This window comes from Eulemur rufifrons, chromosome 3, assembly GCF_041146395.1.
Source record: "Eulemur rufifrons isolate Redbay chromosome 3, OSU_ERuf_1, whole genome shotgun sequence".
NCBI lineage: Eukaryota > Metazoa > Chordata > Mammalia > Primates > Lemuridae > Eulemur > Eulemur rufifrons.
The window spans coordinates 34,937,958-34,956,326 of record NC_090985.1 but is presented as its reverse complement, the minus strand read 5'-3'; the positions used below and the strand labels follow the sequence as shown (position 1 = coordinate 34,956,326).

The following is an 18,369-nucleotide window of genomic DNA, read 5'->3' as shown; positions in this document are numbered from 1 at the left end:
GTCATTTGTGATAACATGGATGGATCTGGAGGACGTTATGCTAAGTGAAATACGCCAGGCACAGAAAGACAAATACTGCATGATCTCACTTATATGTGGAATCTAATAAAGTTGAACTCTGAAATGAATGGAGAAGAATGGTGGTTACCACAGTCTGGAGGTGGGATGGGAATAGGAAGATGTTGCTTAAATGGTATCAAGTTTCAGTTAGATGGGAAGGATACTGCTCTGGAGATCTATTGCACAGCTTGGTGACTGCAGCTAACGACAACATATTGTATCCTTGAAAATTGCTGAGAGAGTAGATTTTAAATGTTTTCATCACAAAATAATGATAAGGATGTGGGGTGATGGCTATGTTAATTAACTTGATGTAATCATTCCACAGTATATAAATATATTAAAACATCACGTTGTATACTATAAATACATACAGTTAAAAAAAGGGAGGAATTCACAGAATTTAGGACCTGGGTGGAATGTGTGGCCGGAGGGAGAGATGCTGTTTAGGGTAATGCAGTAGATGCTGTTGGTGCCCTGCCCCCACCCCTTCATGGGGTCCTCCTGCAGCATGCTGGGCGTGTTGGCTGTTGACAACATCCTCATTTGGAGAATCGCCCTGGGCCATGGGGAGCACTCTTGCTAGAAAGGCCTGGGGGGTTGTGTACCTCCACCAGAGAAGCCCACAACAAATAATAACTGACCAATACAGGTGTCTGAAAGCCTGGCCCTCTGCCCCAGTGTGAAGCAGGTGTGCTATTTATACTCCTGAGCTCCTTGTAGGATCAGGCAGGGGATAGACTTCAGTGGAACCCACGTCTTTGCTTGGCTTCTTCCCTGCCATTTCCTTCATGAGTCACTTGCTTACCATCTTAGGCTTCAGCAGTTGGATGGACACTGGTGTCCTTCAAGATGGGGGACGGGGGAGGAGAAAGCCCACTCCTGTCAAGTTTATTAATGGAACTGAAGCGCAGCATGAGTATTTTTTCCCTGTATAACGTGTTCTTCAGACTTGTGGAGCCTGGAAGAGGAAACTGCCACCTGGAATACGTTTATTTTTGTGTTTAGCTCTCTGTCCAAATGCTAATTGATGGTTTATCTTTGACACTTTGAGAAGATGGAGAAATGCCCTCATCAATGTCTCTGTGATGCTAGATGCTAGTGCCTGTGTAGCACTGGCCTCATACAGGCCTCTGACCACGTCCTAGTCTTGCCATTTACTACTTGTGTGACACTGGGTGAAGTTACCTAGCCCCCCAAGGTTTACGTTCCTGATGCTCCAAATAGGTAACAATGGCATTTATCTCAGGTGACAGTTGTGATAATTCAATCAGATATTACATGTCCACGTTCATAATGTGGGCTGGAATTTTCTAAGTGCAAAAAAATGGTCATTCCTATAATGAATAACAAGATGCTATGACAACAATGATGTCCATTTGTGATTGTAAACTTCTGAGGCTTAGATTTACCTCATCGAAGTCAGCAATGATCTCATTCAGCAGGCGCAGGCATTCCACTCCCTGGTTATTCATTTCAGTCTGAGAGTAAAAGTCTGCAAATCCTGGGATGGAGGCAAACATCACCCCAACAGCATCATAGGATTGAGAATACAGCTCCTGGACAGAGAGACACAGAGAAGGAGCCAGAAACAATCATCAGAGGTCAGTTTCTGCAGTGATGCTACCTGCACATACATGTGCACACATGCACAGGCACCTAGAGACAGAAAATGGGACATCAACACTGTACGTCTCAGTCTGTTCAGGCTGCTATAACAAAGTACTTTAGACTGCGTGGCTTATAAACAACAGAAATTTATTTCTCACAGTTCTGGATATTGGGGAGTCCAGGATCCAGGCAACTGGAGATTCAATGTCTAGTGAGTACCCTCTTTTTGGTTCATACGTGGTGCTTTCTAGCTATGTCTCCACATGGTGGAAGCAGCAAGGCAGCTCTCTCACATAAGGGCACCAGTCCCTTGCATGAGGGCTCCCACTCTCATGATCTAATCACTCCCTGAAGTCCTGGCCTCCTAATACCATCACCTTGGGATAAGGATTTCTACATATGCATTTTGGAGGGACATAAGCATTCAATCCATTGCACCATAACCACAGCATCACCACTGTAAGGATGGAGACCATTGAAAATTCCTGGTCTCCAGCCTCCGGGGGGCCCTGAGTCCTGACTGCCCATCCCTTTGTTCTTGGTCAGCTTCCTTTTCTGTTGCCCTCAGTGGCTGGTGCAAACCTTCATCACTCTCCCTAGCTTAGCCCTCCACTCTGTTCCTCTCAGTGGACGATGCTGTCTCCTACTTCACTGAGACGGCTGTGGGTCTTGATGGTGACCTACTTCTCTGTTCCCATCCTCATACACTTGTCTATGTTCATATCCATTTTTATCTCTTTTGCTTCAACTCCAGAGGATGTGTTTTTCCTTCTGAAAGTCAATGCTTCTACCTGAGCTCTTGACCTCCTTATACCTTCCTCAGCAACTTTCCCCCTCAGTGATTCTTTTCTTCCTTATTTCTTTCTCCCGTCCTCCTCTCCCTGCCCCTCCCCATCCTCCAAGTGTCTCTTGTAAGAAAAAGAACAACCTGCCCTGGATCCTGCGGGGACTGTGACCACCCACCAGTCAGTCTCTCTTCATCCTTGCTTCCCAACTTCTCAAACTAGTTTTCTCCACTGCCTGTTCCTACGCTCTTAATGCCCACTCACATCGCAGGCTGGAATGTCGTGAGTTGAGAATAGGCCAGCCTGCCAGTCAAAGCGGAGAAATCAATGCGCACATGTCTGTTCATATTTTACTAGACACCTCTGCTGACTGGTGTATTTATTGAACACTTCCAAGATCTTGATTCTCTGACTATCTATGCTTTAGTGACATCCTTTGTTTTTCTTGTGCCTGGCCCCTTCAAGAATGCCTTTTTGTGTGTGTGCTTATCTTGTACCTTAAATGTTGGTGATTGCTATGGTTCTGTCCTTGACCCACTGAATGGTTCAATTTTACACATTTACCTAGTCTATCTCATTCACTTCCAGCCTTCCCAACACTCATGTGCTGACAGTTCCTAAATTCCTATCTCCAGGTCAGTTTTCATTCGTTTTTTTGATTTTGGAAAATAGGAATTTTTTGGCTCATGTTATTAAAAAAGACCAGAGGCAGATGCACTAGCTGGATCCAAGCACTCAAACTGTATCAGTGAGATTCTGTCTCTATCCATTTCTTGACTTTTCATTTTGTTGGCTTCAAGTTTTCATTCTTAGACTTCAAACTTCCATGTCTCATGCTGTGTTGTCCTCACACTCCTCATATTCCAAGTGCTATAAATCCAATGCATCTTCTCTCCGACTACACCTGGCCTGCTCCTTCATTCTCTAACTCAGTTGGTGGCACTGGAATTGCCAAATCATCAAAGTGAGACATTCAGAATCATCCTGGCCCTTTCTTCTCCATTACATCCACATTTAATAAATTATCAAGTTCTGCTGGGTTTATCAGGCTCTTCCTATTTTCCTCCTCAACCACTAATATGAGAGCCTCCTACTGGGTTTCCCCACTCCAGTCTCTTCCCATTCAAATGCTACACATGGAAGCTAGAGTGACTTTTTAAAGATACAATATTGACCATGCGTCTCCCATTCTTAAAACCCTCCCGTGGCTCACCATTGCCCTCAGGATAAAGCTCAAACATTGCATCATGACATAAAGAGAAGACAGTGGCCATCTGAGAACCAGAAAGTGGGTTCTCACCAGATACTGATTCTGGCAGTGCCTTGATCTTGGACCTCTCAGCCTCCACCTATCTCTTCAGTCTCATTGCCTGCAATACCCCACGTTGGACCTTGCGCTCCAGAACACGGAACCATTTGCACTTCTGTGTACACGCTTCAGTAGATGCTGTACGTGCCCTGTCTGGATTCTCCCACCTAAGGTTCAGGGCTCAGCGCGTGCGCTTCTTTGCCTGGGGTTTTTCTCTGGCCACTAAAAGGCAATCTGCCCATGTGAGCAGCAGGCTGAAAGCTCCTGAAAATCAATGCTCCTCAGGAGCAGCACTTAACCGATTACTATCAGGAATTGGTGTATAGTACCCAGGTACTATACACCAAATAGGTAACAATAGCATTTATCTCAGGTGATAATTGTGATAATTAAATCAGATATTACATGTCTGTGTAATATCTTCACCCCTTTGGCCAGATAACTTTGAGGTGTGCTTTTATACCAGTTTCCCAAATCTCCCAGGGATTAATGGATTAAGGTTCCGTTGCCCACAGAGGTAACTAGTTTGATAATGTATCATTTGTTGGTTGCCTTCTTCCTCACTCTCCTACCTACCCATGTTTCCTGGGGCCACTGCCAAGTAAGTTACTTGCACTCAAATCCTTGTCTCAAGGTTTGCTTCTGGAAGAAGCCAAGTAAAGACACAAACTGTTCTATTTCACACTTAAATGCTTTTATTCCTACTGTCTGTCCCTTGGTGGGAAATGTTCTTCCTTCCCTGCAGTTAGCCTCCTTTATTGGACTAACTTTTGTTTTCTGCCTTCACTAAGCACTTAGAGACCATAGACCATGTCTTCCATAACCTTCCCAACGCACAGCCGGGGCCAGGAGTCTGAGCCTGGTGCTCTAGCAGTACCCTGAGCAGCTCTAGAGCATACCCCTTGCCCCTTGCATTGCTAATGTCCATTTCTTCCTTTAAGTGTGGGAGGACAAAGACCAAATGCCATTCCTCTTAGTGCATTCAAATCATGCAATTGGTATTTTTTGGATGGCTACAATGTAATGCACAACCTATACAAATTCTGGTCCAAGGTAAATACTCAAAACTGTTTGTTGAATTAACGACTCCCTGGCCTTTGAAGGAAACATTGAAGCTTACAAATCACTTTCATATGAATTCAGTGATTTAATCCTTGCAGTAATCCTGTAAAGTAGCAAGATTATTATCCTCACTTTACATATATGGAAGATGAGACAGAGAGAAGTGAAGCCGTTGTTTTGGATCACACAGCTAGCAGTGGAAGAGACGGGGGTTAGGGGGCTTCCAGGGCCTTCCTTACTCTACACACCTGAGTGTGCCTCCTCCACCTGTCACGTCCCAGGTCTGAGAAAGATGGTGTCACTGATTCATGATCAATTGGTCTTGAGCTTTAAGTGTGAATGAATCTGAACTGATGCCATCTTTAGTCCTCCTAAGAGCACAGGCAGCTGGTGACTGGCTTGGGCCGGGTCAGGTGGAAGGAGTGCAGATTGCTGTCTAAGGTGGTAAATTACTTTAAAAAGTGAGGCCCTGCTCACCTTGGCCTTGAACAACAAAACGATGTCACAAAGGACCCTGACTCTCTGCTGGATGAGTCAGAGAACCTGTGTAGGTAAACTTACAGAATTGCGTCCTCCACATGGCTATGATTTTTGGGAAAAGTCTCTATTCATTCTATTACCTGTAATATTAATCTTCTAGGGTTGTCTTAACAAAGTACCACAGACTCAGTGGCTTAAACAACAGAAACCAATTTTCTCGCCAACGCTGGAGGCTGGAAGTCTGAGAACAAGGTGCCATTGGGATCAGTGTCTTCTGAGGCCACCCTCCTTGGCTTGCAGATGGCCGTCTTCCCCTGTGGCTTCATGGGATCTTCCCTGATGTTCTAATCTCCTCTTTTTATAGGGATGCCAGTCATATTGGATTAGAGCCCACTGTATTGAACTCATTTTAACTTAATTACCTCTTTAAAGACCCTGTCTCCAAATACAGTCACATTCTGAGGTCCTTGGGGTTAGGACTTCAGCACATATATTTTGTCATGGAACAATTCAGTCTATAATAACTGTATTCTCAATATTTTTGCTTAAAAATAGAGAAAAAAGAGAAAATTCTGTCATCTGAAATCCATTTTCTAGTTATAAGTCCAAGTCCCCTGAACTTTGGTTTATGGTCTGTGATAGAAATGCCTCCATGGTATAAAATGGCCAGTCACCAGGGGTTTCTTAAGAGTTGTCTCCTTGAGTGTTCTAATGAATCCTAGTTCCTCCCACACACTTTTCCTTAGTTTTATTTCTCAGCCTTGCCAACATTTGGAATGTTCCAATTGCTTAAATATTAAAATAATAATATCAGCTGCTTGCATTGAGCACTTATGATGTGCCAAGCATAATGCAAAACACTGCACATGCATCATCTCATTTAATGCTCACAACAACCCCACGAGACAGATACAATTAAGATCTCATTTTACCTATGGGAAAACGGAGGCATGTAAAGGTTAAGTACGTTACTGAAGTCCCACAGTTGTTATGAGGTAGAGCTGCAATTTATATTCAGATAGTCCGACAACAGAGCCTGTGCTATTGTTAATAATAGTAATAACAGCAGCAGTAACAATATGAAAGGAACTGTTAATTTCTGTGGAGGCAAATAGCCAGCCTTGGGTGATCCCAAGGGAATAACTCTCTTGACCTCACTGTCCTCACTGTCCTCCTCCCTGCATCTTCTACCCAGCACGCCCCATTGGTGACCCTCAACTAGGTGTCAGAGGGCATTGATGTGGCCCATGCAAGTTGGCCCTGTCACCTGCATCCCTCGAGCAGAGCAGGGATGAGAGGGTGGAGGGATTTGGGGGGGCACATGGGAGAGCACCACCCCAAGCTACCCACACCTTTAGAGATAGCCCCCTCATTCAACTCACTCCCAACCACCACTTAGAGTGTGCCATCTGTTTCTTGCTATTTCGGGCTTAAAGAAGATAAAAAAACACTTCATAAACTAGGCAGGGAATGATGAATATAGAAAAGCTATTATTGTTTTATTGTCATCTTGCTCTGATGGGTTGGAGGTACAGGTTTGGACTTTGTAGTGAATTTTGAGCAAACGCATGTTCCCCTTCTCTCATGCCCGTATGTCAATATGAAGACTTTGGTCTTCTCTTTGCCCAGGGAACTATACTCTGGTCCTTAACATGCCCAGCCTTTTTGGATTCCAAGCCCTGTGTTTCTTATACCAAGTTAAGCCACCTTTCTATAGGGGAGAAACAAAGTCTGAGACCTGTTGATCTCATTAGTATCCTTTCATTATCATTCAGGTCTCTGCTCAGATGTCACCTCCATGATGCCTGCTATGGTCTGAATGTGTCCCCCAGAATTCATATGTTGAAACTTAATTGCCAGTGTGAGAGTATTAAGAGGTGAGACCTTTAGGAAGTGATTAAGTAGTGAGGGTGGAGCTCTCATGGATGGGATTAGGGCCCTTATAAAAGGGTTTGAAGGAGTAAATTCCTTCTTTCCCACTCTTCCACCATATGAGGACACAGCACTCAAAGCATCATCTTGGAAGCAGAGACCAGATCTGTTGAGGAGGGTGGGGTGGTGCTTTGATCTGCATGACCTGAGCATATCCGGAGCTGATTACTCAAGTAGCTGATCTCTCATTCCCTCGGCCTTTCTTCCACTGGTCTTTCTTCCATGGCTTGGATGGAAAATGGAACCCATAGCTTTCTCCCAGTTATACCCTCTAGAATCCTAAGGCAAGGATCGCAAACCAAAATGTCTCTAGGCGCCCTGCAGGTAACATAAGCTGCAGAGTTTAGGTGGGTAACTTGGAGAGCCCGTTCTATGCCTAAAGGTATCACATTCACAAATTAAAAAGCAAACACACCAACTAACCATTGTCCCAGCCAACTGACTCACTGGTTGGATTTGTCTCAGGTCTTCCAGTTTGTAACATTTGTTCTAACTGTTTTTCACCTCTTGTTTAGCTCAGTTTGAAAATCTAGTATTGGCAGGGATATCTTAGCCTCATTTCCCAGAAAATACATATTGCCTTTGTAGCATCCTTCACAAGGGCTCAGCCCTCCCCACTTGAATGCTTCAGCAAGGAGTCTTACTGCTCCAGTCCATCCACAAACCCTTCATGAGCAGGAGCCACAGGCCTGTACACCATGCCCCCAGGACCAGCAGTGACCAAGGCCAATGTGTCCCTGCCTTTTGGATCTCATAGTCTTATGGGGACGAGATGGTGTGGTGGCTCTATCTTTGTAAGGCTCCTCCTGACACAAAGCCCAGAGATGTCCCCTGTGGGCCCGTCCATGATCCTAGGTCTTCCCTCAGGAGTCTTGCAGAGTAAAGCCAAGCCCTCTCCCATGATAATGCCCCTTCAGTTCCCTCTTGAGTTACTTTCCTTTGGAGGTTAGAGGGTGAGCCGAATTGTTTGATTTTGTTTCCTTTCTCACCTCCTGCATCTGCTTCATTGTCCTGTCCTCCTAAAAGTATCTGGAACCATTTCCTTCTACCTGGTCTTTCTTGTGGCCCTCCTATACACTCTCAATCAATTAGATTATGCTTAAAACTTCCCAAAGGCTCCCCTTTCATGTAAAAGTGTGCCCAAACCTGACCATGGCCCATAAGGCCTGACCACCAGGCCCTGGCCAGGCTTTCCCTCCACATCATCACCACAATGTCCCTCATCCTTGTAGTGTCCCATCCCCCAACATTCATGTCCGTCTGGAACATCAGAATGATCTTATTTGGAGATAGAGTGTTTATGGATGTAATTAAGTTAAAATGAAGTCATAGTGGATTAGGATGGGCCCTAAATCTGACTCAGGCTCTTAAAAGAAGAGAAGACACATGTTCTTTAAAGAAGGGCCCTGTGGAGTCATGAGACTAGAGATTTCAGTAATGTGGACACAGCCAAGGAACACCCAGGGCTACCAGAAGCTGTGAGACGCAAGAAGGGATTCTCCCCTAGACCCTCCAGAGGGGGCTTGAGCCTCCCAACACCTTGATTTCAGACTCCTGGATTTCCTTCACTGAGCGACCCTTTAGGCAGAATATTATACAATAAGAAAAGACATTTTTAAGTAAAAAGAGCATTTTTGAGTACCTGTTCCATACTAGGCAATATGCTAAGAAGATATAGTGAACATATACATATAGCTAGACATATGTATATGAACATATACACACATACATAGACACATATACATATATACAAATGCATATGGTTTTATTATTTTTAATTTTGCTAAATATATATATCATATAACTTACCATCTTAATCATTTTAAGTGTGTAGTTCAGTGGTATTAAGTACATTCACATTGTGCAACCATCTCCACCATCCATCTCTAGAACTCTATTCATCTTGCAAAACTTATATTCTGTACTGTGAAAAAATAACTCCCCATTCTCCTCTCCCCTCAGGCCCTGGCAACCCACCATTCTACTTTCTGTCTCTATGAAATTGACTACTCTAGGGACTTCATATAAATGGAGTCATACAGTATTTCTATTTTTGTGACTGGCTTATTTCACTTAGCATAATGTCTTCATGGTTCATCCATGTTGTAGCATATGTAAGAATTCTCTTCCTTTTTAAGGCTAAATAATAGTCCACTGTATGTATGTATCACATTTTGCTTATCTATTTATCAATGGACACTTCGGTTGCTTCTACCTTTTGGCTATTGTAAATAATGCTGCTAGATCTATAAATATCTCTTTGAGATCCTTCTTTCAGTTCTTTTGGGTATATACCCAGAAGTGGAATTATTGGACATATATATACCTTTTTAAGTATATGCATACCGATATGAAACTTTAAAATTCCAATTTGATTTTACAATGGAGACCTTATTATATCCATTTTTAGATGAGGTTACTATACAGGGAGGCCGGGGGAGGTTGTGTGTGAATTTCACAGCGCTGGGCAGTTTGGGCTGCCTGGCACCATGTAGTGGGCATGGTCCCCATGCTCATGCACTCATGCGAGGACAGTGGCATTCTCCTGGAGTATGGGATCGATGTGAACAATGGTACTCAGCACACCCCCATCCTTTCCTGCTGGATAGACCAGCCTGGCTCACCTCATTGTCTCGGTCTTTCTCTAGGAAATGACGGGCCACATGACTGGGTAGGATATTCCGGAGCATGTTCTCATTGTGTTCCCTCAGCTCCTTCATCTCGTTGATCTCCTCTTTGGCCTGTACTCGCCAGAGGAAGTCCAGGCGGGCTGTGTACTCCAGCTGCAGTTCATGGCAGAGAAAGAGAAAAAACAGGTTAACTTCCAGGGTATGGGCTTCAGGAACACATCCTGGAAGGTGGGGAAGTCTTCTTTGGAACTCTCCACAAATGAAATATAGTGTGATCTGGATATTTTGGGAGGCATTTTGTCTGAAGCCAAGTGACCAGAGGATGATTAAATCTCATGGGGATGCAGTACCTGCCCTTCTTAGCATTACGGTACCCGTGATTTTATACTCATTTGTATGATTATCTGATGATGCCTGTGTCCTCTGCTGTACTGTCAGTGTTATGTGGTCAGGGTCCTTCCCCTGTTCAACATCACATCCTTACTGTTATGAACTTGATGTCTCTCTCCATTTATATGTTGAACCTTTAACCTCTCATGTGATGGTTTTTGGAGATGGGACCTTTGGGAGGTAATTAGGGGTACATGAGCTCATGAGGGCCACTCGTGCTGAAATTACTGTTCTTATAAAAGAGACATGAGAGAGCTTACTCGTTCTCTCTCCACATGCATGCACCAAGAACAGGCCACGTGGGGACACACAGCAGGGAGGAAGATGTATGAAAGCCGGGAATAGAGCCCTCATCAGAAACTAAATCCTGCTGGACCTTGATCTTGGACTTTTCAGCCTCTAGAACTGTGAGAAAATAGATTTCTGTTGTTTAAGCCACCCACTCTATGGTATTTTGTTATGTATGGCAGCCTGAGCCTACAAATACACTTGCCCTGCAGTAACATGTCTGGCAAAGGGCAGATGTTTAATCAGTATTTGTTGGCTCAAGAAGTAAGTTATAATAATAAAACTAGCTATCACTTAGGTGATACTTATTATGTGCCAGACACTCTTCTAAGCAATATACATATGTTACGTCCTTTAATCCACACAACAGCCCTAATAGTAAGGTATTATTATGAATCCGTATTTTATAGATGAGAAAATGAAAGCAAACATGGTTAAGTAAGTTGACCAAGATCACACACTAGTTAGTGGTGACGCCAGGATTTGAACTTAATTCCAAAATTGGACCCCAGAGTCTGCGCTCTTAACAAATGAAACTACACAGAGAGGAACTATACCAAATGTCTTTTTACACAATAATTTAATGACACATTCCTAGAGGGAAATACCATAAGGATAAAAAGAGCTCAAAAAGGATGTTAAAACTGTTTACAATAATCATATTGTAGGTGGGAATGTTGGTATTACTATTCTTTCACTATTACATGTGAATCATAAGATAAAGCAAATGAATAATTAGTTTCATTTAAATTGGAATTTTTGGGAAGGGAAAAAGGAACTATTTTTATTTTGTAGTTATTTAATGACCTAAATTTTTCATGAAACCAACCAGTTAAATATTTTTTGCAGAAAAAAATTGAACCTGAATCTCACCAAACTTATAACTATGAATATAGGAAAAAAAGAACAGAGGAATGTGTTAAATAACCATAGAGGATGTGATCAGGAAACTCTAGACTTGGAGACTTTGTAAAAGTCAGATGGGGCTCATAAAATATTACAAGAAAGAAAAAAGATGGAGGGTGATCCTATAGATTTAAAAAAGACTTAAGAGACATGTCAAGACATGTCTAGATCTTTATCTAGATCCCAATTCAAATAAACAAACTTAGAAAATACAATTCTAAGCTAATTGAGAAATGGAAACACTGCCTAGGGGTTTGACAATATTAATGAATTACTGTTTTCTTTTTAAAGATGTGCTAATGGTATTGTGATTAGGTTAAAAAATCCTATATATTTTATATACATATTGTAGTATTGACAGGTAAAATGATAGGATGCTTGGGATTTGCTTCAAAATAATTGGGGGGAAGGAACAATGAGCAAAATGAATAGGGATGTGGATGAAACAAGACTGGGCTTGAGTTGATGACTGTTGAAGCTGTGAATTCATTGTATTATTTCATCTACTTTTGCATGTGTTTGAAATTTTCCATAAGGAAAAATTTAGAAACAATTATGAGTGGAGGCAGCAGATTGTATAAAAGAATGCTAGTCCTGACTCTTTTACCAAGTTGCTGTGTGGTCTTGGGAGCGTCATATAACTTATATTTTGGTTCCCCTCCTCAAAACTAAGGATAATTGCCCTCTATCATGTCTAATTCAAGAGACATGGTTTATTATAAGGATCTATTATATGGATCAAGGGACATGATGTACAAAAGCACTGTGGAATGTCAAATGTAGATTTATAAGATATTCTTATAATTTAAGTCATTTGTAGATTAAGTCAGATCAAAGCTGGTTTTTTTCCCCTCTAGATTCGAGAGCATCAAGTTTTGATTTGTCAAGTTGCAGGACAGTATTTTCTTTTGTTCACAACTATTTCCAAATAAAATATTTTCCCCCTTTTAAAATGCAAGCGTGGTTGAAGCACAAGATAATTTTTAATTTTTCTCCTGTTGAATTACCTTCATCTAATTGAATTCAACTCAGAAACATGTAGAGAAATCTGAAGGGCTGGAGTAGACTTAAGCAAGAATTTTCCAGTTGCAAGACAAGAACACGGTTTACTTTTTGGCCTGGTGACTATAGCTAACTGCACCTAAGACATACTCATAAAGAAATGATCCAGTCCAGGTGCAGTCCAGCCTCTTGGCAAAGCAAGTCTCAAGAAGGCAGGCACCACGTATTATTAACTCTCCACATAAGGAAAGTTTTCCTCTTCAGTATACTGAAAATCTATTACACCCATTACATGTTACGTGCTGTGCATAGGAAGATATGTGGACCTCAGTCCCTGCCTCTGATTTACCCATAGTGGAATGGTGGCAGGAGGGCACCAAAAGGAAAGAGATCATTTCAACACAGTGTGGCCAGTGCAGATATGGAGAGAAAAGTGAACCATATGAAAGACATGGACATTGATTTTTTTTTTTTTTTTGAGACAGAGTCTTGCTCTGTTGCCTGGGCTAGAGTGAGTGCCGTGGCGTCAGCCTAGCTCACAGCAACCTCAAACTCCTAGGCTTAAGTGATCCTCCTGCCTCAGCCTCCTGAGTAGCTGGGACTACAGGCCTGCGCCACCATGCCCGGCTAATTTTTTCTATATATATTTTTGGTTGGCCAGATAATTTCTTTCTATTTTTAGTAGAGACGGGGTCTTGCTCTTGCTCAGGCTGGTCTTGAACTCCTGACCTCGAGCGAACCACCCGCCTCGGCCTCCCAGAGTGCTAGGATTACAGGCGTGAGCCACCACGCCCGGCCTTGGACATTGATTTTTTAAAAGTAAAAATTCTTCAGCATTTGCTCAAGAAATGTCAACTGAATTGGAAGTGTACTCTCTTTCTTGATTTTTACCAAACCATTAAGGAACTGGCAATATGAAAAGACTACTAAGGGAACTAATATATGTTGCTCATGTATTTTGTCAGGGTATTCACCTAGTGATAGCTAATGCTTACTAAGCTTTTGCCTTGGACCAGACACTGTTCTAAGTGTTTAATATGTATTTAAGCCCATGTAATCATACTACTCAACAAGGTAGGTGCTTTATTATCCCTATTTCACAGGTGAGGGAATGGAGGCACAATAAGGTGAAATTGATTTCCTAAGGTCTCACAAATAGAGGCTGGCTTTGAACCCAGGGCATTTGACTTTAAGCCGTGACTCTAAAACCCTACACTACATATATATGATCTCATTCAGCTGTTCTCCACCTCTTGACAGATAACTATTACTCTTTTCACTTTATAGGTAAAGAAATGACAGCTCTGGGAGATTGACTCTCTCAAGGTCACCCATTCTCAAAATGGAATTGCTGGGACTCAAGCAAGAATATTTGGCACCAAGACTTGGCTCTTTCCTTCTGAGCCACATGATCCCAGTTACCTGTCTTTGTCAGACCTGGACGTAAGTGACTGGAGACATGACCTCATTAATCTCTGTCCCCATGCGGAAGTGTGGCTCCCTCTGCTATAAATGGAGATGCCAAGGCAAAGCCCAAACCTCCACGGCTGCGACCGAATCAGGCAGGAGGTGGGAGGCACCTGTCCCGTGTTCAGAATGGTCACCTGTCTTGGAGGAGGGCGTGCCTGGCATATTGCTTCCACATATGTGCAAAAATGAAATTTCCTAATAATTGAGTTACATGACCGCCTCTGTCACTCTGGAGATGTATAATTATACGTGCTCTCTCTGGATGTTTCTGCGTACCAGGCATCAGTGGGCATTATTCAGCCTTTATTAAAAATAGAGGGCTGCTGAGTCACAAAGAGAAACTGGGAGAAGCAGTTAGCAAGCCCAGGAGTGGGAAGGCTTGATCCAGGATGAATAGGGCCCTGAAGGATGCTATAGATAGAAGACACCTGAAGTGGTGCAATCCTGCAGAAAGCTGCCTGTAGCACAGGGAGGCATTGGCACATGGAGGAAACAGACTGGGACTAGGAGTCAGACCATTTCCGCTTCAGTCTGGCTCTTCTTACTTGGTGACCTCAGGGGACTTGAGTTTCTGCTCCTGTCTTGGGACAAGATGGACAACTATACTTGCCTTGTTTGTGTCATAGGTTTATTTTTAAAGTCAAATATTAATAGCTAATAATTTTTGAGCACTTATTATACATAAAAGCTACTAGGATAAATATATTACAGTTATGTCCTCGTATAACAACCCTATGAAGTAGAACCTGTTACTATCATACCCATTTAACAGATAAGGGAACTACGACTCAGAAAAATTAAGTAAACTGTTGAAGGTCACATTACTAAGTGGCAGAGTTGGGGTCTGAATATTATCTGCCCAATTCCAAAGCCTATACTTGTAACTGCTATCCTTATGGGATGTGATTATGTCATTTCAAATCCTTTGACTGTTAGAAGAGAAAAATATCAGATGTCATTTAAGCCCGATAACTCAGACCCTCACTAATCACTAACATACTCTTACTTTACACATCATGTTAACACGATTAGGTTATATCTACTTTCCCAGGACTCATAGAAAACAGGATAAATTGAATCAGAATGTTACAAGGGTACCATTTGGAGAAGGGGACACTGACAGGGCACAGTGTGATTCCCTAACGTGACAGAGGAGACAGAAACACCCTTCTTATTATGGAATGAGGACCCTCACCCTGAATTTGTTCTTTCATCTGTTTAGGGGATTTCTCACTTGTCAGTTTAAAACCTGTGTGATGGAATGAGCATATGTTTTTCTATAAGATGGCCCTGTCTGATTTGTCTTCATAGCCCTCAAATGGACTGTCATGCATGTCAGACTAAGGAGTTCTCTCCTATAAATGGAAGCCATCAAGACAGGGAAGACAAGACTCCCATCCTCACAGATAGCCAGAAAGACCTAAACACAGCATTCTGAAAATAACTACATGTTGACATTTGGCTTTTTGTTTAATCAGAAATTCAGCCAAAATGTAAGAACAAGTCAAAGCCACACTGCAGGACTGAATGCCTTGGGCCATCGTGTTGGTGTGCAGACAACAGCTTTGTGCTGTTGCAGTCTAGTGAGGTAGAAAGGGTGGGCTTTGGAGACGGAACTGTGTTTGAATTCTAGTTCCCCCACTTACTAGCTGAGTAGCCTTACTTCCATCATCTGTAAAACAGGAATGATAACAACTCCCATTATTCTGGATTGTTGACAGGATTAAATGAGATAATAGAGGGAAAGTGCTAGGCACACAGTAGGAACTCAACAAACATTAACTCTTCCCCATTTCTTTCACTTGCCAAGTTTTTGTATTACCTAGTTCAGTTTTTTATTGACTACATTTTACCATCCTTTATTACAAATAATTTCATGCATCTCTAAGTTCTTGGGTTTTTTAGCTGTTTTATCCCTGTTTTCCCAGGGTTCATTACCTCCCTGTTTCCATGGTGACTTCAAGCGATATGTTTCTATTTCTGCTCTGGCTGACGGTCTTCTTATTTGGCTTTCCTCCTTTGCTGGTTATGCTTTTTGAAGTGCACACAGACCAAAGAAAGATAGACTGGGATCCAGAGCAGATCAGTGAAGCTGGCAAGGCCTGGTTTCTACCAGGGGGTGAAAATCTCCCCAGGTGATGAGCATTCAAGGGCTGGAGTCCACCTGAAGGAGTCCTACTGGTCTTTGAGAGCAGGAAATACTTCTTGGGTGAAGCCTTGCCATGGTGCCCCCATGCAGAATAATTTCCCTTCTCCAACTCCCTTGACAAGTCTGCACCATATGTAGCACTTTTGCATTATTTAGGGTCCAGTCTCCTTCAGAAGACTGCACCAGGGATGGGATTTCGTACAGTACAGTCCACAGTGCCCTTTACAGATCCTGGTAGAGTAGGGGCTCATAGAAAGTGGAATCAACATGGTAGGAATTTTATCTAATTAGGAAAAATCAGTAATGAAGCTCTTCCTGTACACTTGCAAGGCAGCACACAAATGATTCCTCAAAACAGCTACTATTTTGTTTTGGAGTTGAGGAAACTGAGGCTCAGGTAGACAAGTAGCAGACCAAGGCCATGCACTGCTGAGAGCAAGAGCTGGGATTAGAACCCAGGCTCAGCAGACCTGAATGTTTACCTAATACAGCACACAACTTCTATAGTAATAATTTTATCCAGGCAACAGAATTGGGAGGAATCCCAGTTTGCCTCCAGAAGAAATCAAAAGCTCTTTTATTAGGACAATGGTCTTTTTCAAAGAGATGTACCTAAAGGGCATTAAAAGCTCATTGCTGACCAAATCATCTTCTCCAGCTTAGTTTTTCATTAAGTGGTCTTTATTAGGAATTGATTCATTAAGAGCCACAACTTCCTGCAAGCAGCTAATTCTCATTTGCTGCAAAGAGCAGTGGAGGCTTTTCAGGCCAGTTTTATGGCAACAGAAACTACTAGCTAACCAGGAGCAGCTAGAGCACGGTGGCAGATTACCTGCTGTCCATGGTAGAATACAGCAAGGAGGAACATTGCCATCAGCAGCAGCGACGCCTCCTTGGTCCCCAGGAAATCCCTGTTGGAAGAAGAAAGGCAAAATGATGGCACAGTTACTGATAACCATGGAGGGACTTCAAGGAGACTCTCTAGGAAACTGAAGTTCAGAAAGGAGTGATATAAAAGAAAGAAACAAGTGTTTTTTGAGCACCCACTATGAGATAGGAGCTGTTATGAGGGTTTGCACATCAGCTAATTCAGAAATCAGTTGACTCCCAAAGGTATGGGGTCATCTAGGACATGCACGGTAAAAGTGATTCTAGAGTCTAGCATCTAGATGATGCACTCACGTTGATAATAGTGCTTTCTATTTGCAGAGCACTTTTTCAAGATTTTAGAGAGTCTTTATACTTTCCCATTACAAAATCCACGTGAAGACAAGTGTTCCTTCTCTTTACTTTATAAGATATTATCCTATTTAAGAGACTGGTATATAATGTTTGCTATGTGGCAGTCTATTCCAAGTGCTTTCATGCTTAGATTCTTATATTAATTCCAAGAGTTAAATACTGGTTTAGTTCTTATATCAGTTCTTTTAATCTTTATATCAATTCTATAAGTGGGGGGATGTTGTCTTCTCCATTTTAATTCTTATATCTTTTGATAAAGCCTTTGTTTTCTTCATGCCATCTCTTCCTGGAGAGAACCTTTAACTGTCAATGCTCAGTCCTTGTGAGGGCCTGAGCCGGGGTGTTCCCAACCTGGGCTGTCCTGGGAGCTCCAGGAGACTAAGCTGAAAGGCAGGTGACGATGGTCAGTGGTAAGGATATACTTAAACAGTGACATGACTTAAAGCCTTTAAAGGAATTCAGAAGAAAGCCAGGAAGCCCCTTGTTTTATTCTGAACGCTTTCTGTTTCATTTTGGCCCAGGCATGAAGCTTTTCTCAGGACAAGCTGGGCCAGAAGGCAAAGGGTCTGGAGGAAACAACATTGGACTTGAAGTGTGGACACGGGTAACATAGAAACAAACTGTCCCCTCAACAGGCTGTCATGGGCTAACGATGAAAACCCAAAGTGAAAATGAACAGGTACAAATAATCTCTATGGATGTCATGTCTTGCCTTACATCACCTCAGGTTCTATTTCCCCCAAATCCCTCTATCGCAGGCAACACCCCCCCATCCATTTACCCAGGTGCTCGAGCCAAAAGCAAAAACAAAACTAGGAGTTGGTCCTCACTACCCCCCGATCCTGTCCCCTCTACCACCAAAATATATCTCTGATCCATCCACTTCTCTCATGTCCTCCTCTACCACCTGCACAGCCACCATGATCTCCAGCAGCCTCCAGACATGACTCTCTACAATATATTTTCTTACATAGTTGCCAGAATATTTTTTATCACTAAAACCAGATCATGTCACTCCCTTGTTTGGTCCCCTTCCAACCATAAGCACACATA

The 18,369-nt window shown here is 42.6% G+C and overlaps 1 protein-coding gene across 1 annotated transcript in view; it reads right to left on the bottom strand.

The window, feature by feature from the left end:
* ADCY8 (adenylate cyclase 8) overlaps positions 1 to 18,369 on the bottom strand; it is a 221,129-nt gene that overhangs the window by 15,226 nt on the left and 187,534 nt on the right. The window contains exons 13-15 of the mRNA XM_069465970.1: positions 16,907 to 16,985; positions 9,864 to 10,022; positions 1,473 to 1,619 (exon numbers count right to left, since the gene is read on the bottom strand). Of these exons, the coding sequence (XP_069322071.1) occupies positions 1,473 to 1,619; positions 9,864 to 10,022; positions 16,907 to 16,985 (385 nt within the window). The remainder of the gene's footprint in view (positions 1 to 1,472; positions 1,620 to 9,863; positions 10,023 to 16,906; positions 16,986 to 18,369) is intronic.